General features: G+C 46.8%; 1 protein-coding gene across 1 annotated transcript; it reads left to right on the top strand.

The window, feature by feature from the left end:
• The first annotated feature begins 1,857 nt into the window (after positions 1-1,857).
• On the top strand, positions 1,858-22,112 carry NUP50 (nucleoporin 50). Its single transcript, XM_038550241.1, has 8 exons — positions 1,858-1,980; positions 6,153-6,231; positions 8,562-8,645; positions 12,029-12,215; positions 13,450-14,091; positions 15,885-15,966; positions 17,536-17,654; positions 18,656-22,112. Exons 2-8 carry the CDS (start codon positions 6,163-6,165, stop codon positions 18,856-18,858), a joined length of 1,386 nt encoding a protein of 461 aa, XP_038406169.1. The 5' UTR covers positions 1,858-1,980; positions 6,153-6,162; the 3' UTR covers positions 18,859-22,112.
• The last annotated feature ends 690 nt before the right edge of the window (positions 22,113-22,802 follow it).

The following is a 22,802-nucleotide window of genomic DNA, read 5'->3' as shown; positions in this document are numbered from 1 at the left end:
AAGAGACCAGAGGCCACGTGTTACTGGGCACCAAACAAATGTAGAGCCTCCCACCCCCTAACAGCAGGCATTCAGTGGTTGTGGAAAGGGACCCTGGGCTGAAACTGAGACCTGGGCCCTGGCACTAACCAGACGGATGCTCTGGCAAGTCATGCACGATCCAGAGGAAGCTCTACTCCAAGTTCTCTTTTTACTGGTAAAAACAAAAACACTAAAGAGCACGCCACTAAAGATCGTGCAAGAGGGGATCCCTGGGTGGCTCAGAGGTTTAGCGCCTGCCTTCGGCCCAGGGCCTGATCCTGGAGTCCTGGGAACGAGTCCCACATCAGGCTCCCTGCACAGAGCCTGCTTCTCCCTCTGCCTGTGCCTCTGCCTCTCTCTCTCTCTGTTTCATGAATAAATAAATAAAACATTAAGAAAAAAAAAGATCGTGCAAGAACACACGGTTACTAGTCACACACACACAGTTGGCATGATTCAGTCCAATCCACAAAGACTGTGCGAAAGACAAACATCTAATACAGTTCCCCGGCTGGGTATTTCTTTTTCCTTTCTAGCCTCAGGAAGAGAAAAAAAAACCAAACAAACGAAAAAAATCCAAACATCTGGCCACATCTACCTTCTGGATTCTTGTCTTGGTGTGAAGTCACCATCACAGCAGGCAATAAATCTGGCTTTATTTTTAAACGTCCAGCGCGAGCGCCACCTGCTTTTAACCCTTAATGTGTGCAATCCAGCAGGATAGGGGTCGTGGACACACCGATCCAAGGGTGGGCGTTTCCGGGCAGGGCTCCTGAACACAGGAGATGGTTGTGGGCAAGCTGGTTTTCCACCTGCAAGGATGCACAGACCTTGAGAAGTTCCGACCCTAAATATCCGCCCCCGCACCCCCTCCGAGGCAGGCGTCCTAACTAGCTCGCGATGGCCCGGGCAGGTGCACGCCCCGCGTCACCCCGCGTGCCCCGCACGTGCGGGGATGCGCCCCAGTGTTCCCGCGAGAGCACGAGGCCCAGGGCGTTAGTTCCGCGGGGGCGGCGCGCGGGCGGACCTGCGGGTGGGTGCTGCCCTGGGGCGCGACCCCCGCCCACGGGGCGCCCACGGCGGCCGCAAGCGCACGCGGGCGGGCCGGGGGTCCGTGTCTCCCGCTCCGCGGCCGGGGCCGGTCCTCCGGCGTCGGCGGGCAGGCGAGCCGCGGGGAAACACGGTGGCGGCGCCGAGCGCCCCGAGGTCACTCACGTTTCCCGGCCGCCGCCTGTCTCTCTGCTCAGCGCCGCGCCGCGAACGCCCCGAGCCCCGGCCGCGCTCCCGTGCCGCCCCGAGCGCGTCGCACACCCGCCGGGCCCGGCCGTAGCGAGACGCGGCGCGCCGCCGACACGTGACCACCGCGCGTAGCCTCCCGCCGCGGGCGCCGGCTCCCCCGGCGGGGGCGGGGCGGGGGAATGCACGCATGCGCGCGCATGCGCGAGACGGGCGCGCTCCTCCCGGCGACGGTTTTTTTCCAGGCCGCAGAGCGCCTGCGCCGCGTGTCGCTCCACGGCCGGCGGAGGGAGGTCCCGCGGGCCGCGGCCGGCGCGCCTGCGCAGTGGCTGGACGCGGGCGTTTCTTTCCTCCCTTTTTATAGCGTCGGGTCGGGCGGGGTAGAGCGGACTTGTAAGATGGCGGCCCGGAGCCCGCCGGCCGCGGCTCCTCCGGCGGCCTCTGGCTGAGCGGACTGCCCTCCCCCCGCCGCCGGGCACAGAGAGGCGCGGCCCCTGGAGGACATGGTGCTTGCGGCCCGGGGCTTGCTGACCACCAAGCTCTCGGAGAACCCCGGCGCGGCCAGGCGCGCTCACCCCGGCCGGCGGCCGCCTCATCCCCGAGGCCCGCGCCGGCGCCCGCACCTGCTCGTGTCCCGCAGCGGCGCCCGCACCTGCTCGTCGTCCCGCAGCCGGCTTGCACCGCGCCCGCACCCGGAGAGGGCCCCCGGCGGGCGCCCGGCAGGTGAGAGGCGGCGGCGGCGTGAGCGGGGGGCGGGGGGCGGGGGCGGCGAGCCCGCGGAGGAGGCCGGGTTCCGGCTCGGGATGGGGCCTGGGGAGGAGGGACCTGGGGAGGCCGGGGGTACCTGGGGGGAGGGACCTGGGGTGGGGGGACTTGGGGAGGAGGGACCCGGGGAGGAGGGACCTGGGGGGGGACCTAGGGAGGAGGGACCCGGGGAGGAGGGACCTAGAGTGGGGGGGAGGGGGGACCTAGGGAGGAGGGACCCGGGGAGGAGGGACTTAGGGTCGGGCGGAGGGGGGACTTGGGGAGGAGGGACCTGGGGTGGGGTGGGGGACCTGGGGGGGAGGGACCTGGGGTCGGGGGGAGGGGGGACTTGGGGAGGAGGGACCTGGGGTGGGGTGGGGGACCTGGGGGGGAGGGACCTGGGGTCGGGGGGAGGGGGGACTTGGGGAGGAGGGACCCGGGGAGGAGGGACCTAGGGTGGGGGGGGGGACCTAGGGAGGAGGGACCTGGGGAGGAGGGACCTAGGGTGGGGGGGTGGGGGGAGATGGGACCCGGGGAGGAGGGACCTGGGGTCGGGGCGGGGGGGGGGGGGGTACCTGGGGAGGAGGGACCTGGGGTGGGGGGGAGGGACCCGGGATGGGGCCTGGGGAAGGAGGGATCTGGGACGGGGAGCTGGGGTCTGGGTGGGGGGAGTGAGACCTGGGGAGGAGGGACCCGGGGTCGGGGCCGGGGCCGGGGCCGGGTTGGGGTCGGCCCGGTGCGGTGACCGTGCGGTGACCGTGGTGCGGAGCTGGCCTGGGCCCCGGCCGCCGGGTCGGGTCCCCCCTGGGGCTTCCCCTCGGCGGTCTCCGGGCAGGGACCCGCTGCCTACGCCGGGGCCTTGCTTCCCTCCGCAGTCCCGGGCTGCCGGTCACCCCTGTCCTCTGCCCCGTTAAGCAGTTTTGAGACTTCGCCTTCCGCAGCCTTCCAGTCTCCGGGCTCCGCGCCTCCCCCCCCCCCCCCCCCCCACCTTTTCTCTTTTTCTCTCTCCGTCAAGTATGGTCATACCTGTTCTCGTCTCAGGGTAAACTGATGTCTGAAGTTCAACCCCGAGGTGGAGGCAGCACCTGGTGGCAGAGACCACGGAACACTATCAGGCACAAATAATAGTTTTCTCCAATTACGAGTACTCTCAATTTCTTATCAGTACTTCATACCTAGGAATCATTTTAAAATTTGGTGCCTCTTTAACCACAAGCCCTAATTTTTTTTTCAAATCCTTTTTTTTTTTTTTTTTTTTTTTTTTTACAATTTTGTTTTTAAGTAATCTGGACACCCACGGCGGAGCTGGACCTCACAACCTCGAGGTGGAGAGCTGCATGCTCCACCAGTCAGCTAGCCAGGCACCCCTAAATGCTTAACTGTAGCCAAAACTGAAGACTCTTTGGTGCTGGGCTTTGTTCTGAGTACTTCCCAGAGATTTTTTTCTCCTCCTCTTTTTTCATAAAAAATATTATCTGGAGCATCCTACTTTGAAATAGAATACAGATTTGCTAAAATATATTTTATTTTATTTTATTTTTTTTAAGGTTTATTTATTTATTCATTCAGAGAGAGCAAAGAGAGAGGCAGAGACACAGAGGGAGAAGCAGGCTCCCCGCAGGAAGCCTGCTGTGGGACTTGATCCCTGGTCTCCAGGATCACACCCTGGGCTGCAGGCAGCGCTAAACTGCTGAGCCACCGGGGCTGCCCACTAAAATATATTTTAAAGCCTGGCTCATAATTCTCTTTTTCTACCCTGTGCTTCATACATTATTGGGGAAAAGTAGTATTTTGTAGCCTTTGCTTCTAACAAAACTTGTGTCTGTAATAATGTTTATTAAGCCCTTCCTCTGTTCCAGGCAGTGTTCTGAACTAAGTTTTCAATTTATCTTCCTTAATTTTCCCAACGCCTTCGTCTTCTACAGATGAAGAAAGTGAGTCATAGCAGTTTTAAATGACTTGCCAGAGGTTTAGCAAGAAAATGGCAAAACCGAGATGCCAGCATCTTGTAGTATTCTCTAAAATAAGTAGGGCCCCAGATCAACCAGCCACTTGCTGGAGCACCTGCTGTGAGCTGAGCCGCAGATTTGGGGCAATGGGAGTAGACCCGGAAGCAAAAGGGAGATCCCTGCCCTGCGGTTAGGTGGCCAGTAGTCTGGGGGAGCAGCTGTTTGGTTTTGGTGGTTGTACTCCCCTGGTTATCTTTCATTTGTGGGCCTGACTAGATGTGACAGTTTCATTACAGTTTGCACTTTCAGCTCCACCCCCTTTTTGCCTTAACTCTTAGCAAAAAGGACTCCTTCAACTTCTCGTCTCTTCTGCCCCCTGGTGGAGGTGTTAGTTACTGACTAGGGAAAGAGTCCGCGCAGAGACCAGGCCTCTCAACAGTGGAAGTTCAGTAAGGAAATGGGTCTGAAAGGGTTTTGCTTGCTTGTATCTGAATGACCAAGATTAATGGCAAAATCTGACCAGGTATTTGAGGGGGAGACCTTAAAAAGAGGGATTTGCAGATAATGGCTGAGTATCCTTCCTACTTTGTGTTAGCATCGTGGACTTGAAAGCCATTTATTTTATAATCAGGGAAAAAACCATGTACATCCTTGAATAGAAAAGTTCAGACATTATTAGGATATTATTAAAAGCTGAAATGCCCAATGTAGTTACGCTTACAGGAGGTCAGATATTGAAGGACTTTGGAATGTCAATGTCTGAATTTTATTTCATAGATACTAAAGGGAAATAGGCAGTGTGTGAAAGTGTATCTTAGTAATCATAAAATTCTAGGAACTGACTCTGGTGGTTTGTGGTGTTGAGACAAGAGAGTGGGTAAAGACCATCAGGAGTCTACACAGGTTTCAGGAACTCTGAATGAACTTCCCACTTGCCCAGGACAAAGTGGGAAATGGAGGGTTTTTTGGTCCATTCAGCTGGTGAGTTAGAGAACAAGCCAGCACAGCACTTACAGTGGAGCTCTCTATTGGTTGTTGTGCTATTTTTGCTGTTTAGAGCAAAGAATATATGTTAGGATCAGAAAACACTGCAAGTTATAAGGGCTGGGTACTAGCACCCTCTCTGGTTAGGTGCGTGTATCTACAGAGAGAACAGTTGGTCCCTGTCTCCTCCTCTTCCCTGGGACATGGTGGCTTTAGAGGAGTTAAGCTGATGGCTTATTCTTTTATAAGTTTTCAGTGTTAACACATGTATATTAATTACATTTTAAACTTTTACATGATGTTCTAGCTTAGCAGTATACAATTTGGGGTAACTAAATGTTCAGTCTTGGGAAATTTACGTACTCAATAAAGCAGAGTACTCGTGCTGTGAAAGTATTTCCAGTGCCTTATTAAAATTCTTATCTAAGAATGAACTTCTTTATTGGATCATCTTTAAGAGCATTTTAAGTTTTGCCTGTAGCAAGACTATAATTGTAATTTGCATAGAGTAAATTTAGCACTTGTTGATTACGTATACAGTACTTAAGATTTCACATTTTTAAAAGTGTTTTAACTTCTTTTAAATGGAGCTGGTTTAGCGTTGTTCAGAAAGAGTGCCAGTTCCTTAGAAGACCTGCATTGCCTACTTCCATAATTCTTTATTGTATATGTAACACTGGGAGCCTAATAACACTGTTGTAAAGTTTTCATTAAGGCACTTCCCCTGATATCAGGAATTTTTTTTTTAAATCTCGTTTCATGCTAGAATGAATTTTTTAAAAATTTTTGTAAATTCTTGGGGTGCCTGGGTGGCACAGTCAGCTAAGCTGTCCAATTCTTGGTTTCCTCTCACGTCATGACCTCAGGGGATCAAGCCCTGCATTAGGCTCCATGCTCAGTACAGAGTCTGCTTTGGATATTCTCATTCATATTCTCTCTCTCTCTCTCTCTCTCTCTCTCTCTCTCTCTCTCCCCCTCTCCCCCCTCCCTCTCTCTCCCCCTCCTTTCCCCTCCCTCCCCCTCTCTCCCTCTCCCCCTCTCCCTCCTCCTCCCCTCCTCTCTTCCTCTCTCCCCCCTTCCCTCTCTCCTCTGCCATTCTTGCTTGTGCTTGCTCACACCATCTTTCTCTATCATATAAATCTTTTAAAAATATTCTTTGTAAATTCTTATATCTTGGTCTAGAAAAGCACTTTTCACTTCTTTTTACTTTTAACTTAGATTTGAAAATATGGCCAAAAGAATTGCTGAGAAGGAATTGACAGATAGGAATTGGGATCAAGAAGATGAAGCAGAAGAGGTAAGATGTTTCTCTGAGAATGATTTCCTGCTGCTTCTAAATTTAAATTTGTTTTGGGGATTCCTCAGGAAGATTTTGTAGTAAAATTAAAAAGTCTTTTAAAAAACAGCCTGAATAGAAAATAGTCTGGTTTCTTATGACCTGTATTTAGTATAGAAATTTATTAATTACATTTGAGTGTCTTTTTTCAGTAGTGCCTATCCCTGAAATATTCTCCTTTGTAGAAGCACCTTTCTGAATTTCATGTACTTGCTGCATTCTAAACCTATAGTTTTAACCAAGACTGAAGAGTGAATCAGTGATCTAGTCATGAACTTAGCATGGCGCCAGTGCCCAAACTTGAGAAATGGTACACCACCCCATGCCATCTCAGTCTGCCATATTCATAATTTGAGATTTCAGATTAAGGTCTTTTCTTGTACTCTAATGCCTCTTGGAGGCCTGTCTTATTCCATGTTTGCACAGATCTGAGGGCCCCCCATCCAACCCCCCAACATTTAGATTAATTGGAATAGAATTTAGATTGACCTAGTTTCTTTCCTAACAAAATAAAAATGGTCTTCCCTGAGGAAATATTTTAATTTTTTTCTTACAAAGAGTAGAACACAGCTGCATTTGTAGTGCCTCATCAGTAGTTTGATGCTCCCTGGCCAGTTCACTAAAGAAATCTGTAACCAAGTTAGCCTTTCAAGTTAATAGAATAGCACAAAGTTAAAAGAAGAAGAAGAAATCTGCAAAAGTGTGTTTCCAAGCTTATTCTTAAACCATTTTCCTTTCTGAATCAATCTTGTAGTATAAACATTTTTTTCCTTTATAAATATGCAAATTAATATGTTTAGGAAAACCAAAATCACAACTATGTTAATATTTTGACAAGGTTTTTAACATTTCTAACTGACTTGGTGCTTTTTAACCAGCTCTTTGGTAGCTGTTTTTTCCAGGTCTCATGCAAAGCGCAAACATTCTGGATCTAGTAAGATTCAAGATTACCATATGATGATTTGCTTGGACATTAACATATTTCAGGAACGAAAGGACTTCCATTTAGATAAATTCTAATGAGTCTGAAAGGACCTTACATTGAATTCAGGACAAGTGTAGCCAGAGAGTCCCTTCTGTAAGTCCCTTCTTAAAGTTTAACGTTATCTGAAATAGCTACAGAGACAGCTTCTTATAGAAAGTATTTTATGCCAGCTCTATAGGGTAAAAGAAGGATTGAAATAAAGTCAAAGATCTTTAGCAAATTCCTGATTGTGGACATAGTACTTTTAGCTACTGGGAAAAGCAGTAGCTTTCCAACAGGGTCACTTAGAATCCTGGGTACACCAGTGGTCTTTGGGATGATGGACAGATGGGCAAGGTTTCTCTGAAAAATCATGTGCATATGTGATAAAAATAAAATTTGTTTTTGAAAACTGTAAGATCCTAGATTTGGGCATCTGGGTTTCAGAACTGGCTCTATTACCAGCTGTCCATGATCTTTTTTTTTTTTTTTTTTTTTTTTTTTTAAATTTTTATTTATTTATGATAGTCATACAGAGAGAGAGAGAGAGGCAAAGATATAGGCAGAGGGAGAAGCAGGCTCCATGCACCGGGAGCCTGATGTGGGATTCAATCCCGGGTCTCCAGGATGCGCCCTGGGCCAAAGGCAGGTGCCAAACCGCTGCACCACCCAGGGATCCCCTCTGTCCATGATCTTTAAGGTAACTTTTGGCTTTTGAGAAATAGATTTTGCTTCTTAAAATTGGATTTTTGTTCTAAGTTTTATCCATATTTTTGAATATATTTGAAATTTGAAGAACTGATCCTGAACAGTTTTCTACCAATTTTTTTTTTAAAGATTTTGTTTATTGACTTTTAGAGTAAATGGGGAGTCGGGGGGGTCAAAAGGAGAGGGAGAGAATCTCAGGCAGACTCCACACTGAGCAGGAAACCCAACGCAGGGCTTGATCTCAGGACCCTGAGATCACACAGGACCTGAGCTGAAATCAAGAATCTGAGGCTCATCTGATTGAGTGCCCCCAGGTGCCCCTCTACCAAACTTTTGACAGTCTTAATCCTGTCAAAACTTTCCTGTGTTTGAATCACTCCTCTCTGGATTGTGAGTCAAAGCTGGGTTTGTATTGATCTGGGAGATTTCTGATTCGCCTGAGTAGCTTTGGGATTCACAAGATAGATAACAGACGTGAACTTTATTGTAACCGCGCCCTCTCCATAATTTGTTACCAGTATTAACCAGCAGACATGAAAATAAATTTGGTCAGACTTTTTTGTTTAGTGTTTCTTCTTTTGAGCCTCATCTTACTGCTATTTAATTTGTACATCTGCAGGTGGGAACATTCTCAGTGGCCAGTGAGGAAGTCTTGAAGAATAGAGCCATAAAGAAAGCAAAGCGTAGAAATGTTGGATTTGAAGTGAGTGTTTTCTTACCGCTTTTGGTATTAAACGCTAATTTGATTTCTGATTGCAGAGCATTTCTACCCCTGGGACCGGTCAGATCGATAAATGCTTTTTAAAATGCTTACTCCGCTTGTGAAAATCCTTGAGATGGACCATGGGAGATAGTAAACAATTAAGTATGAGATGCACACCTTACCAGGTGCAGAAATAAACCATTGATCTATACAAATTCAAGCTGAGTGGCAGTAAGAGGAGGAGAAAACAGTGTGAAGAAGAGTGGGTGGCGGGTGGAGTAAGGAAGTAGGAAAGCAAGGTGTTTTGGTAGTCTGGTCTGCTCCCTGGGTGTGGGCAGGAAGTCCTTAATCTGTAACAGAAGCATTTCATGTGTAGATTTTTTCCTAATAGAGTCTGTTACAATGTTTTCTTCCCAGGTTCACAAGGGTAAAAGATGAGTTGTGCCACTTGAATTGAAATGGTGTGGTCCACATTCACCCACCACTCCAGAGTTAACAACTCTTCCCCACAGTGCAGTCCTCAGCCCTCACATACATTGCACACACCTGAGTGCTGACTTGGTGGCCTAGACACCTGTTGTCAGGCTGGAGAAGCTGGTTTGAGCATCCCGGGTGGCAGCTGTTCAGGTTTTTTTTAAGATTTTATCTATTTATTCATAGAGATGCAGGGAGAGAGAGAGAGGCAGAGACACAAGCAGGCTCCATGCAGAGAGCCCGACGTGGGACTCGATCCAGGGTCTCCAGATCATACCCTGGGCTGCAGGCGGCGCTAAACCGCTGTGCCACCGGGGCTGCCCGCTGTTCAGTTTTTTTATTCCAAGTTTCCTCTGGTCTGATTTCATTCTTGAAGGACTGCTGACAAGTTAGATGTAGGTATTGAGCCTGGCGAAGTTTGATGGCTCTCTCCTGGTGAAGATGCATCAGGGAAGGACAGCTTAATTAGGGGGGAAGTGATTGGCTTACTTGGGGAAACGTATTTTGAGGGACTGGGGTACACTCAAGTTCTGTAGAAGACGACCACATGTGTGGGTGGTTTCTTGGAGCAGGAGGAGGGGTGACAGCAGGATGTAGCTCTGGGAGTTGTCACCATGCAGGAGGTTGAAACCAGGGGGTAGCTGAGAGTGGCAGCTCGTGATGTAGACTGAGAAGCCCAAGGAAGGCCACCTCAAGTGCAGATGGCCCCGCCTTGGATGAATGACTGAAGAAGTAGAAACCGTACAGACCAAATCCAGACTTGGTCCAAGAGAAGCAGGTTGGAGGACCCCATCCCATGGCTGTTAAAGGAAATGCAAATGGGTAGTTGAAATCCACGTGTCATTTCAGCTGTAACTTTTAGAACATGTATAATAAATGTTAACATCATCTGCTGAAATGTGGCTTTTCCCATACACAGTTGACTATTGAACAACATGGGTGTGAATTTCCTGGGTCCATTGAGAAGTGGTATTTTTTTGTTGTTATTTGATGAGGGAGGGAGGTTGGTGCACCTGGCCCCCATGTTGTTAAGGCTCACCTGTCATGCATTTGTGCATTCACTCAACAGATCTCCCAAGTCCTGGAGATACAGTGGTGTGTAAAAACAGGAGTAAGTAAAATATCCATGCCTGGTGGATCTTGCATCCTAATGATGGAAGAGACACGTTGAGTATATAGTTCTTATTTTTCTCTGAGTGCCCTGGAGAAAAAGAAGTGTGGGAGACTGGCAGGCACAGGAACGTGTCAGTTCCGTGGAGCCCAAGTGGACAGCTCTTTGTTCACTTTTACTCTCATTTTTCTAAATGACTCCTATACCTTTTTTTTTTTTTTTTAAACCAGTGGTTCTTAAATTTTTGTGATGATTCTAGAGCCAATTTACTGTCAGCAATTTCTAAAATAACTATAAATATCCTGTGGTTTTTAAATCTCATGCAGAATAAAAGGCTCTGAGGAGCCACTTGCAACTTTTCACTTTGTCCGTGGAATACTGTTATAAAATGGTAGCTATCAGTTTGGTGTGTTTGGGATATTGAGTCATCAAAAATCAAATTAGAGTGTCAGGCTTAAGCTATATTCATCATACACATTAAAATTCATACAAGTGAAGATTTTGCATTTTTGGCCTAATTTTATTGCCACAATTGTATCCATGGTCAGTAAACATCCGAAGTTCCTATGGATGTGATTGAAACTTTTGGTGTTTGAAAACTATGCAATAATATTAGGCTAACCGACCCATTCAGAAAATGTCTTATTTTTTTATTATTATTATTTTTAAAGATTTTATTTATCCATTCATGAGAGACACAGAGAGAGAGGCAGAGACACAGGCAGAGGGAGAAGCAGGCTCCGCACTGGGAGCCGGATATGGGACTTGATCCTGGGACTCCAGGATCACACCCTGGGCCAGAGGCAGGCACTAAACTGCTGAGCCACCCAGGGATCCCCCAAGAAAATGTTTTAGATCATGATCTAATCATTCTAGATCATGATTATAATTCATTTGTGTGAAAACCTAAGGTTTGTGCACTCCCTTGGAAATTTGGAAGCATGTATTCCATGATGTGTTTTTGAGAATATGTCCTAGAGCCTCCTTTGCATCTTGAATCTGGGAAGCAGATCATGCCCACTGAGGTGTAGCCACAATTTTTGAATGAAAAAAGTAAGGTAACTCTAGCAGAGCAGTGTAAACTGAGGAACGTTTCTCTGAGAGTTTGCAGGGGCAGAGAACAGGTTTAGAAACTCATAAGGAGTGCTAGCTATTTCCAGAACATCAGGAGATATGAACAAACTGGCGACAGTGGGAAGGGTCTATTAGAAGGACCTTGCTATGGAAGTAGCAGGAAAATTGAGAGTAAAATGTTGCTTCTGTGTTTCTCCACCAAGGGAAGGTCTAGATTTGAGAGTCAACTGCTCACGTTACCGTAGGCCATCAGCTACAGAAATGCTTTAGGAAGTCATAGGAAAGTGGGTGAGATACCTTCATTGAACCTGACTTGACGTTTCTACCAGCTTCCTTACTTAGGCTAATGGTCTTTGAGTAGTGCACAAAAATGTTTTATTTGGGATTTATTTGTCTTAGAATGTTTTTAGTTATAGTTCTGAGGCTGTGTGCACAAATATATTTCATTACCTTTTTTTATCTTCTGTATCTTAAATATATTTCTAAAAACAAGTTCGCGCTGTAAATCACTATCCTTCATGGCTGTTTCAGGAAGGCAGCTTTGGATTACAGAGCTATCATTAAGAATAAAGTCGGTCTCATGTCCTGTCTCTGCAACATGCTGCTCGTTTCCCTCCAATGATGGTCGCCTGAGGGTTCTGGGTATTACTCAGCCAACATGGTATTGTCACTCACTTAGTATGAAATTTAGTCATCTAATGTGTGTCCTTTCTTTGTGTTTCAGTCTGATAGTGGAGGGGCCTTTAAAGGTTTTAAAGGTTTGGTTGTACCTTCTGGAGGAGGAGGGTTTTCTGGATTTGGTAATGGCGCTGGAGGAAAGCCTTTGGAAGGACTGTCTAATGGAAGCAGCATAACTAGCGCCTCTCCCTTCTCCAGTGCAAGGACAGCAACAGAGAGCAAGGCAGCCTTTGGTGAGTAGGTGCTCCCCCACTCCGGTCACATATGTGTAAAGACACTCTGAAAAATAACTTTGCAGAGATGTTTTCTCATACTTTATCCTGGGTCCTGGGACTACATAAGCAGAAACAGGGTAATAATGAAAGGGATGGAAATTAGAGAGATGTTGGCTGTTTGTCGAGAGAGTACAGCACAGGCTTTAAAGCCAAAATAGACCCAGGTTCTGTCCTCAGCTCTGCCAGTCACTGGCTCTGTGACCCTGGTAAAGTCCCTTAGCCTCTGAGCCTCCAGGCTTCAACTGTGAAATGAGAATGACCCTCAGAATTGACCTAAGGGGTCAGAGGAGAAGAGGAAGCTCTTAGTGGACCCTCAGTAAAGACCTGCCTTCCCATATTCTCATTCATCCTGTGTGTCCCAAGGACTTTGTGTGGCACATGGCTACTAGGAACTTATGGGTCCTCCAGTCTAGATTTATTTTACTCAGGATGTATTGACTGCCTGATGCTGTTTTGAGAGAATTGCTCAAGAACTCTTGGGATTAGCAACAGAGAACGGAATCTTGGGCTACAACCTTCAGTTAGCAGAAGTGATCCTGGCTAGTTGGATTGTACTTAGCTAGTTATTCTAGATGTCTACTGTTTTGTTTTAATGAGGCAGAATGTTTAGTGTGACTAAACCAGCACTTTAAGTTTTTTTGTTTTTGTTTTTGTTTTATTTTGTTTTGTTTAGCTTATTAAGAGAGAAAGAGAGCACGAGGGGGGGGAGGGTCAGAGAAGCACACTCCCCGCTGAGCAGGGAGGCATTGAGGGGCTCAGTCCCGGGGCTCAATCCCAGGACTCTGGTATCATAACCTCAGTCCAAGGAATATGCTTAACCAACTAAGCCACCCGGTTGCCCTGATCTGTTAAGATTTTAACTACGTTAATACATGTTTATCCCTGCAGCCTTGGGGATTAAGTTTTATGGCAACTATTGTGACAGTTCTGGGGTAAGCAGACATCCTTTTCAAAGAAAAGATTATTTTAAAATTGTAGAAGTTAATGTAAGCACATCATAGACCATGTTCTTGTAGAAAGTTTGGTTTTTGTGATCACCGGTTCCTAAATATTAGATGTGCACCCTACTTCTTGAACTGTTACAAAACTAGGATACCATAAAAGAAAATACGAAGACAGAGCAGCATAAAAATCCGTTTGATAAAATCCAATCAACTTTTCAGTAAACTCTTCAAACTTTAATTTCCTATAGGATCTATTGCTGCAAATGGTCCTACCTCCTTGGTTGATAAAAAGATTTTAACTCCCAAAACTAATGGTGACAGTCAGCAGCCCTCCTCCTCTGGCCTTACCTCTAGTGCAGCCTGCCCCCGCAATGCCTATCACAAGCAGCTGGCTGCCTTGAACTGTTCTGTTCGGGACTGGATCGTGAAGCACGTGAACACAAACCCACTGTGCGACTTGACGCCTATCTTTAAAGACTATGAGAAATACCTAGCGGGAATCGAACAGCAGCACGGGGGCGGTGGCGGCAGGAGTTCTGAAAGTGAAACTAACAAAATGCCACTTGCAACACAGTCCCCTTCCCTATTCGGGTCAACAAAACTGCAGCAAGAGTCAACATTTCTCTTTCCTGGCCACAAGGCAGAGGACGCATCTGAAAAGAAGACAGACCTTTCTGTAGGAGCAGCAAGTGCCTCGTTTAACTTTGGCAAGAAGATCGATAGTTCTGTCTTGGGGTCCTTAAACTCTGGCCCACTAACTGGATTTTCGTTTTCTTCTGGAAACTCCAGTTTATTTGGCAGAGATCTTACCCAGAATAAATCAATGTCTTCACCATTTTACACGAAAACATTGGAGGTACAACCTGAAGGCGGCAGTAGCGAATGCAAAGGTAATAAAGTTTATCCTCCTAAGTCTGTTTCAGATCTGAGTTTCGTGTTTAGCGGCACGAACGTAGATTTGTGATTCAGGTGGATCTGGATTCACGCTGTGACTCCGACGTTTCCTGGATGTGATCTCGGACAAAGTTGATCACCTGCTTTTGAGTCTATTATTTGCCTCTTGTAAAACGGAGTAAGACCTGTTTTGTAGGGTTACTGTAAGGATTAAGAATATCAAAATAAAAATGAAGGATATAACAGTATCTGGCACAGCGACTTTGAAAAGTATTAGATGCATGGTTTTGCACATAACATTGAGTTAATAGTGTTTGAAAATTGTGTTTTACTGGAAGAGGTGGTCATCAGTGTCCATGGTGTGTCTTGTATTGGGGAGATTGAATCTAGGTGAAGTCTCATGGCAAAGTAGTACTGTACTGTGAATAAAAAAGGTAGACTTTGTGCATCTCTGGGGAACAAATGGACGGGGTTTCCCTCCATGTGTCTGGACCACAGCCACCTTTCCAGAAGTGTCTGCCTTGGGGGGCATCAGTGCCCCAGACCAAGACTGAGTCACAGGCCCTTCACCCCTGTTCTTACTCCTTATCTCTGCTCTTCCCATGGTGGTTGTGAACAAATACTGTGCACGAAGACACTTAGTTGTAAGTTTAAAAAGTGTGTCTCACGGGAGGTGTTCCCTTTTTGATACTTGAGGCCAAAAGAAAACTGAGGTTGCCTGTTTGCCACTGAATATCATGTTTTTCTCCTGGGAGCGAAACTTCCACTCCTTCGAGCATATCCTCAGGCCAGGGTCCTCCAGCACAAAGCCTAGAATAAAGATCTCCCCTTTTATTCCTCTACCCTAAATAAGACCGATGAAGAGTCCCCCTGCTCCTAGGGCGGTCCCAGGAACAGCAGAGCTGCCCATGGGAGGGATGTGGGAGGACGCTTGGGCCCCATGCAATGCCTGATGCCGCAGTAATGCCCTCACTGCTTGTCTTGTGGCCGGGCCGCTCCCCGCGCGCGAGAGACTTGTGAGCTTGTGAAAGTCTCGCCCGCCCTGGAGAGCCTCGCCACTGCCGCCTCAGAATTTAAATCTCCTCACTTTGGCCTGTTCAAGCACCAGAATTGTTTTTCTGAGATTTGCTGTTTGATCTAGTGTGTGTCCTGAGACCGTCTCTCTGGAGGCTAGTTTGCATCAATGTCTTGGATCTCCCCTGGGCTGGGGCTCGGGCTGGGGCTGGGACTCCGTCAGGGAGGGCACCCAGTACCGAGCCTCTCAAGGTGGGGCCACGCAGAGGCAGTTTGCTCACTCTTGGGGCTGGTTTCTCTGACAACCTGCCCCATTAACAGTTTTATTGTCTTCCTCTTGTTTGGCCATTGCTGATACTGATCATTCCTTAGTATGACACACACAGGGTCATGTGAGAATTTGGGGACAAAGGTATTAGAAGCCTGAGATTTTCATTTTCTGTGGGAGATCTTGAGTATATGTGGGTGTTGATTTTTCTGTTAAAATTTGTGCACTGAATCATGAGCATCGACAATATTTTATTCCAGGGCTTTCTACAAATTAACATGTAGGAGAGAGAAGTATGTTCCCATTAAAAGTCATTTTGATTTTTCACAAAATAAAATCCAGTGAGCCCCCTTCCTCCCACCCCCATTAGATGTGTGTGTGTTCAATTTCTGTACCTGCTTATAGGGAAAATTTAGGTTGAGGCGTTGGGGGATGGATGACTTCTTTTGTTAGCATTTTAAAGATGTTGATTTGAATTTTACTGAATTAGTGTCGTTTTTATAAAAGGCGGAGATGAAGAAGAGAATGATGAGCCACCTAAAGTAGTAGTTACTGAAGTAAAAGAAGAAGATGCTTTTTACTCCAAAAAGTGAGTAAGAGTCCTGGGGACTTACGTGGTGAGCGTGTGTTCAGAGATGGGGAAGGTGGCTTCCAGGGTGACCTCATCCCCACAGAAATTGCTGAGCATCCTGTCCCAGGGGCTCCAGGGATCAGCCTGTGCCTGCTCTTGGGATAGGACCGAGGGAGAAATCTTGACCCTTCATTTGAAAACAAACAGATTCTAGAAGTTTTCTGCTAGGCATTTCTACTCTTTTCTAGTATTTCTGTTTTTTCTTGGCTTCTACAGTCCTTTAGAGACAGGCTTTTCTTTGACCATCCAACCCCATCTCCTTCCTGTACAAAGTCTCCTCGTCGTTGGCTTCACCTTTGCTTTTTTACTTTTACTGCTCCTCCTCGGGAGGCATCATCTCCCTCTTGGAGGTCTGTTTGGCTTTTGTGGGTTTTCTCAGCCAAAAAGTTCTGCATACTGATAGGCCCTTTGTCCCCCCCACAACCCCGTGATGAGAGTGGTTTTGGTTCTGTGTTTATTCTTGTTCTTATATGAGAGCTGTCGCTTTCAGAAGAAAGCTAAGGAGAAATTTTGAATTATCTCATCCCATTGAAATGAAATTAGTACTTTTTAACAAACGTATTTAAAGAGTCAATTGTGTCATTTTAGAAGCTTCCCTGAATGTATTTTCCTAAATACAGAAATTTCAGAGTCAGCAGTGTTCATAACAATCACCATAGCCTATGGAATTCCCAAGTGTAATTCTTTCTGAGAACTTCTAGGAATCCAACAGTTCCTTTGGTGTTGTTTTTGTTTTTTTTGTTTTTTTTTTGTTTTTTTTTTTTAAGATTTTATTCATGAGGGAGACAGAGAGAGAGAGGCAGAGACACAGGCAGAGGGAGAAGCAGGCTCCATGCAGGGAGCCCGACGTGGGACTCAACCCCGGGTTCACCACCTTCAGCCCAGGATCACACCCTGGGCTGAAGGTGGTGATAAACTGCTGAGCCACCCGGGCTGCCCTCCTTTTGCTCTTTAAATTTAATTATGCAGGTGACATAAAGGAGTGACTCTGACTTAAGATTTTTTTCCTAATTAGAATAAATTAAAGGAGCAGACAGTGGTTTTACTTGGTGTATTAACAACCTAAGGGGATGCGCGACACAGCTGGGGAGATTTTTGATAATATTATTGTCAGGCCTTGCCCATGAGAGTTTTCCAAAATTTTCAGTATTTTGGTAGATCAAAAATTGGAGGAGTCCTAAAGAAAATTCAAAAATAAATAGGAAAAAGGGGAAGAGAGATACGGGGCAGAGGGTCCTGTGTTTGTTCAGGTCAGCCTCTTGAGCTCAGGGCCAAAGGGGCACATCAGAAAGGTTAGGGTGTTCAGCTGTGGTTGTGACTGAATTGAGAATAGGTGGCTTCAGAAAGTGTTTTTTTTTTTTAAGTTGGGAGAAATAGGCAGGGGTCCTAGAATATATAACCAGACTTTCTTCTTCTGGTTTGTACCCAGACTCAGTCTGAATCAAAGATTTCCTCTCAATGTGAACAGCGATTCTTAGAAAACTTGTCTGTTGAGTATCTGATGGCCTCTCTTCTTTTTCTCCGTAGGTGTAAACTCTTTTACAAGAAAGACAACGAATTTAAAGAGAAAGGTGTGGGTACTTTGCATTTAAAACCTACAGCGAATCAGAAGACACAACTGTTAGTGCGGGCGGACACCAATTTAGGTGGGTATCTTGTTTCTCAGGTGGCACAAGATAACGCTAACTACATGGTATGTAAAAGCCCTTGCTGATTCTGGTCATTGGGATTTTCAGATATTGATGTGCTTTGGGGGATAGAATAGCAGTCATTCAGATCAAATCCATCCTGTATTTACTGATTATTTACGACTTAATTGAGTGCCAGCGTAACAGTGTGTAAGAAAATGTAGATGTGTTAAAAGAAGTAACCAGGATGGTTTTTGTTTTACTTTGTAACCAGGTTTTTGTTTTACTTTGTGTTAGAAATGTGACTAGGAAGCTATAGGTAAATTGGATGGTTTAATAAACACAGAAGGGGAATTAACCATTTAAAGGAATCTGCTTTGTGTAGGAAATGACCATGAACACATTGCGGGCTCCCCTTCGCCCCAGCCTCACCCTGAGAACAACCCACTGGAAGCAGGGTCGGGGTGCCTGGAGGAGCTGGGGCTGGGGGCCAGGGTGGGTTGAAGAGGAAGTGATGGGTGACACTAGGTCCTGCTGGCAGGGTTGCAGAAACTTCTGGGCAGCGCTTTTCTTACCTGTGGGCTTGACTCGTGGGTGATGCTGTCACCGTGATGGCGCTCTTACCCAGTCAGCCGTGCTGGCTCTGCAACAGAGAGGTTTTGTCACTAACCACTCTGCATTTGTTCCAATGACCTGGTGAGGCTCCAGGTCGTGCTAACGTGTTCCTCCTTTACTGCGAGAATGGACACCTCAGACAGGGCTGGCTGCTGCGACGGCACACGGGAGGGTGGGAGAGGACGGTGGCTCCAGGGTGAGGCCTTGGCCCTCTCTGAGGGACATAGTGCTGGCGTGTGCGGCAGGGCACCCATCCCCCTCTTCACCACCCTGCTGATGGCTCTGGTCCTGGGTCCATTCAGCGTAGGTTTCTGGATTTTATGTGGAGCACGTGAAGCTGCGGTCGTGGACCTTTCGTGCGGTTTACGTGATTCTCATGTACTTTCCCCTTTGTTTGGATGTAGGCAACATACTGCTGAATGTCCTGATTCCACCCAACATGCCATGTACCCGGACAGGGAAGAACAACGTCCTCATCGTGTGCGTTCCAAATCCGCCCATCGATGAGAAGAATGCCGCCGCCCCAGTCACCATGTTAATCCGGGTAAAAACGGGCGAGGATGCGGACGAGTTGCACAAAATTTTACTGGAGAAAAAGGATGCCTGAGCGCACTCAGCCCGCAGGACCCCCCCCCCCCCCCGCCCCAGCCCCTTAGACGTAGTCAGCTCTTCTTCTCTTCTTACTTTGACATTCTGAGAACTTAGAGATAACTGAAAACTGTGTGAGGAAGATTAATATGGCCAATAAAACCTTTAAATGTTAAGTGTCAAGAACCTGTATTCTCCCTTCTTAAGAACTGTCTAATGTGTAAAATATGTTTGAATGAAATTTTTTGGAAGATTTTTAATGTTCATTTATTAAACTGACCACAAGTGATTTCTTAATAGGCTGAAATCAGGGTATCGATTAGACTTCCCAAGGCTGCTCGACCCCCAGGTCTCTGGGTCTGCTGCCGGCGCGGTTTCCAGCAGCCCCTGGGGCCGGGAGGGAGCTCGCCGGGTGCCTTCTCTCCGGTGGGCTTGGCTGACTGGGGAGAACAGCGCTCTTTCCAAACAAATCATGCTACCACGCTGTGACAGAGGGATTTTTCCTTTGCTTTCTCGTGGTGTTCTTAGAGCTGAACCACTAGCACCAGATGGTCCTCCTCAGCGGCAGAGGCTTTTGCTTTTTATTTGCAGATCCGGGCCGTTGAGCCCTTGGGCTGCTTTACCTGATGGAGGATCTGCTTGTTCATTTTAAAAGGAAATTAGTAGCTTGTTGATTGGCTTCATAGTTTGATTCATGAGGTGCTGTTAGTTCTGTGTCCCCCTACGGACAAGGTGACCAGATGGGGGATTGCCAGGAATGAGGTTTCAAAGCACAACTTTGGTAGCTTCTAGTTCATAGACCATGGACAGCAAACTCTTGTAAAAATGAAAGTGAAGTCCGAGTTAGAGCGTAGTACGGAAGAAGAATACGACTCAGCTCTTTGTACCTGATGAACCCTTACCCTACGGATCTAAGAGCTGCTTATTCCCTAAAAGTACTAGGAGCTTGGACGACACATGAGCCATGTGAATTAGCCAGGAAACCTGCAATAAGGTAATGGAATTGAAATTGTGCGTGTTGATGTTGCCTTTAACTTTAGACAGAAGTATATTCTACATTTGATACCTGAAGTTTCCACTTACTTTTTTTACAAGTAAGATGCTCAGTCTGTCTGTTTGGAAGGGAGCCGTGGTTACACGTGGGAAGACCCGTGTCACTTCTCTGTAGCTGTCAGGTTCTTTGAAAATTCTGGGCACATGAATTAGATGCAGATTTTATTCCTTAAATGTCCACTTTCATTCCTCATTAATCATTTAATGCTGGTACCAGATGATCTTGTCTAAAGCCTCAGGGTTCGTGCCTTAGGGCTCGCGCTTGTATCTTCTGGTCTTCAGTATGCAATGTCGTCTTCTGGCTTAGAAAAGAGTCAAAGTAATTTTAAATAGTACTGTTGCTTTTTTTTTTTTTTTTTTTTTTTTTAAAGAAACTAGAATTTTTAGAGATTTATAAGGGGGCAGGGAACTACTTTATGATCCAATATGTTAACTCAAATGCTTGAGGTGTGGTAGTTGGCCAACAATTTATCATGAGATTCTTGCACTTCTGTTTTCTGATTTCTGGTGAGAGAATCTGGCCCAGAGTGTGACTCTAGATAAATGCAGAGAGATGTGTGCGTACACTCCTGTGGGCTGTGGTCAGACTCCCACGTTGGGAGAATTAGGGAGGGAGTGGCAATTACTGTTGCATTTTCTTTTTAGAATCGAGAATATTCTTGAATGTTTGTTACAGGTGATTTCTAGTAAGCAGTGGTCGGTACTGTTACAGCGGTCGCGGCCCACGTGGCCTCGAGGAAGGTTCATCCAGCTGCTAGGAGGAGAGGAGAGGCAGGGCGCGGTTTCTGGGCCCAGGAACTGGTAGGCCACTCCGGGCACCAGTCGGGGGAGCGTGCCACACTTGGGGGAGGGGGCAAGGGCAGCCTCTGTGTGGCCAGTGGGACGTTTGCCAAACGTGGCCCAGATGCATCAGGACTGGGGCACCTCTCAACCCCTCTGGAAAAATAGTTCATGTATTTTTTTTTAATTAGTGGGTATGTGTGGCTTTCTCTTTTCTTGACATTCCCAGCAACTTGTTGCTGCTAAGACTCACTGTTAAAGTGACAATTACAGGGACACATGTGATGCGTGTGCCATAACTCCCAATGTGATTATCTCCTTCATGTCACTTCTGCTTTAGGAACCTGCTGGTCTCCATCTTAATTATGTATGTACTTGGGGGAAGGGGTCCCTCGGCCTCCACTGTATTTAGTTGCTAAATTCCACCCTACGGGTCTAGTTAGATTTATTTTTAACAAAATCTTGGAAATTAGGCTTTAAAATGTTTAATGTGGACTGAAATTTTTGTGTTTAGTTGGAGGATCTCTGGAGTATGTATGTCATCTGTATGGCCTGAAGGGAGGTGTTTTTAACCTTTAATCCTGAATCAGTTGTGTCCCATCTTGACAAATACCGAGCATCCCAGTGGCCTTTTACAAACACGTGTGTCTTTCTCCTTTCGAGCGCTCCCCCAGGAAGCACAAAAATGAGCATCATGCGGTCTTTTCGTTTTTAGAATTATAGGCTGGAAAATGTGTGTCCAGTTTTTAAAGCAGTTTTAGATTCTGTTTTCCATGGAAGGACAAGTCTGACCATTTATGAGCCGATTTTCTTAAAAAGGATTATAGTTTTACAATTTCAGTTCTAAATCATATTTTTGATATGCTGCATGCCAAAAAGAATGTACCTGTTCTGGGGTAGGGGGAGAAAATCCCATCTTACTATCCGAGTGCAGAACAAGTTCTCACTGAGAAAGCCTTTTTGGTTTCATTTTAAGAGTGAAACATGTCTGCTTCTGAGCATCAGTCAGTTCTTCGATGTCTGAAGTCAGAATGCAAGCACAGTGCGTTTTGAAGGCTTTGCAAACCGAATGGCTCGCTCCCAAACCCTTGGGTAATCGTTCTCATTCTGGAAGTGAGAATCTGTAGTAGAAACTGGCGTGTCCCGCGGTTCTGGTAGGGGACCGCGAGGAGCCCGTCCAGTCCCGCTCTCGGCACCGGGACGTTCTTGGCCAGAGGCAATCATGGTTAGGACTACAGACTCTGCTTGACGCAGACGCAATCGTTACAGATGTAAAACTTCTTAGCAATCAGATAAGTTGTTTGCTTTCTATTTTACATAGGAAATTGTTTTCTAAAACTAAAATACTTGAATTGTCAGACAATGTAATCTCAGTTTGTATTAGTTTTTGAGGAAGTGTAATAATCCATGAAATGTGAATAAAATGGAAAGTAAACAAAATCACGGTGTTTGACACTTTTGTGTTCCTCTGTGACATTCCTGGTGTCGATACAAGTCGAGCAGGCCGGAGGGAGAAGAACCGCGCAGAAGCCCAGAAACCCCCAGGTAGCAGAGGATCTGCTTGGCCGTGCAGACAGACCTACTGACTGTCGGCCCCTGCACGTGGGGGTAAGGCCCCTTCAGAGCCATTCAGGACTCTGTCGTGGGGGACTCCTGTCCCTACGAATCAGAATTGGAATGGCAGAGGTGTCACGGGCTGCTGTGGTGGGCACTGTGCCAGGCGCCCTGCCCCTGGTGCTCTCGTCTGGTCCTCTGGCCAGCCTCCCAGACCGGCTCCGATGTGTGTTTTCCAAAGCACGGTGCTGGGGCAGGTCAGTGTGTTTCCTACAGATACGTAAGTGGATTTTGGGATCTGTGTCCAGGTCTGTCTCAGTTAAACATCTCTTACGGACACTTGAAAACTAAGGATCAAGAGGATCAAGAAAAAACTACATGGAGGTTATTATAGAACTTTACATTGTCAGTGATTCAGAAAATCACTAGTAAGGCATTAAGAGATTAAACAATATATTTAATATAATTATGATGCTCCTTTGGAGTTGAGTGCTGAGTTACTCAGCACCTGGCTGCATCAGGTGTCTCCTGGCAAGATACCGTGAACATGAATGTACTCATTGAAGTGGTGTTCCC

Source organism: Canis lupus, chromosome 10, assembly GCF_011100685.1.
Source record: "Canis lupus familiaris isolate Mischka breed German Shepherd chromosome 10, alternate assembly UU_Cfam_GSD_1.0, whole genome shotgun sequence".
Lineage (NCBI taxonomy): Eukaryota > Metazoa > Chordata > Mammalia > Carnivora > Canidae > Canis > Canis lupus.
Note: the sequence above shows the minus strand (reverse complement) of the source record. Positions and strands in the feature narration are given on the sequence as shown.

Excerpts from the sequence above, each read along its gene's own strand:
- NUP50 (XM_038550241.1), top strand. The coding sequence starts at position 6,163 with ATGGCCAAAAGAATTGCTGAGAAGGAATTGACAGATAGGAATTGGGAT. Across the intron at positions 14,092-15,884 it reads CGGCAGTAGCGAATGCAAAG|GCGGAGATGAAGAAGAGAAT; the intron begins GTAATAAAGTTT and ends TTTTTATAAAAG. Across the intron at positions 15,967-17,535 it reads GATGCTTTTTACTCCAAAAA|GTGTAAACTCTTTTACAAGA; the intron begins GTGAGTAAGAGT and ends TTTTCTCCGTAG.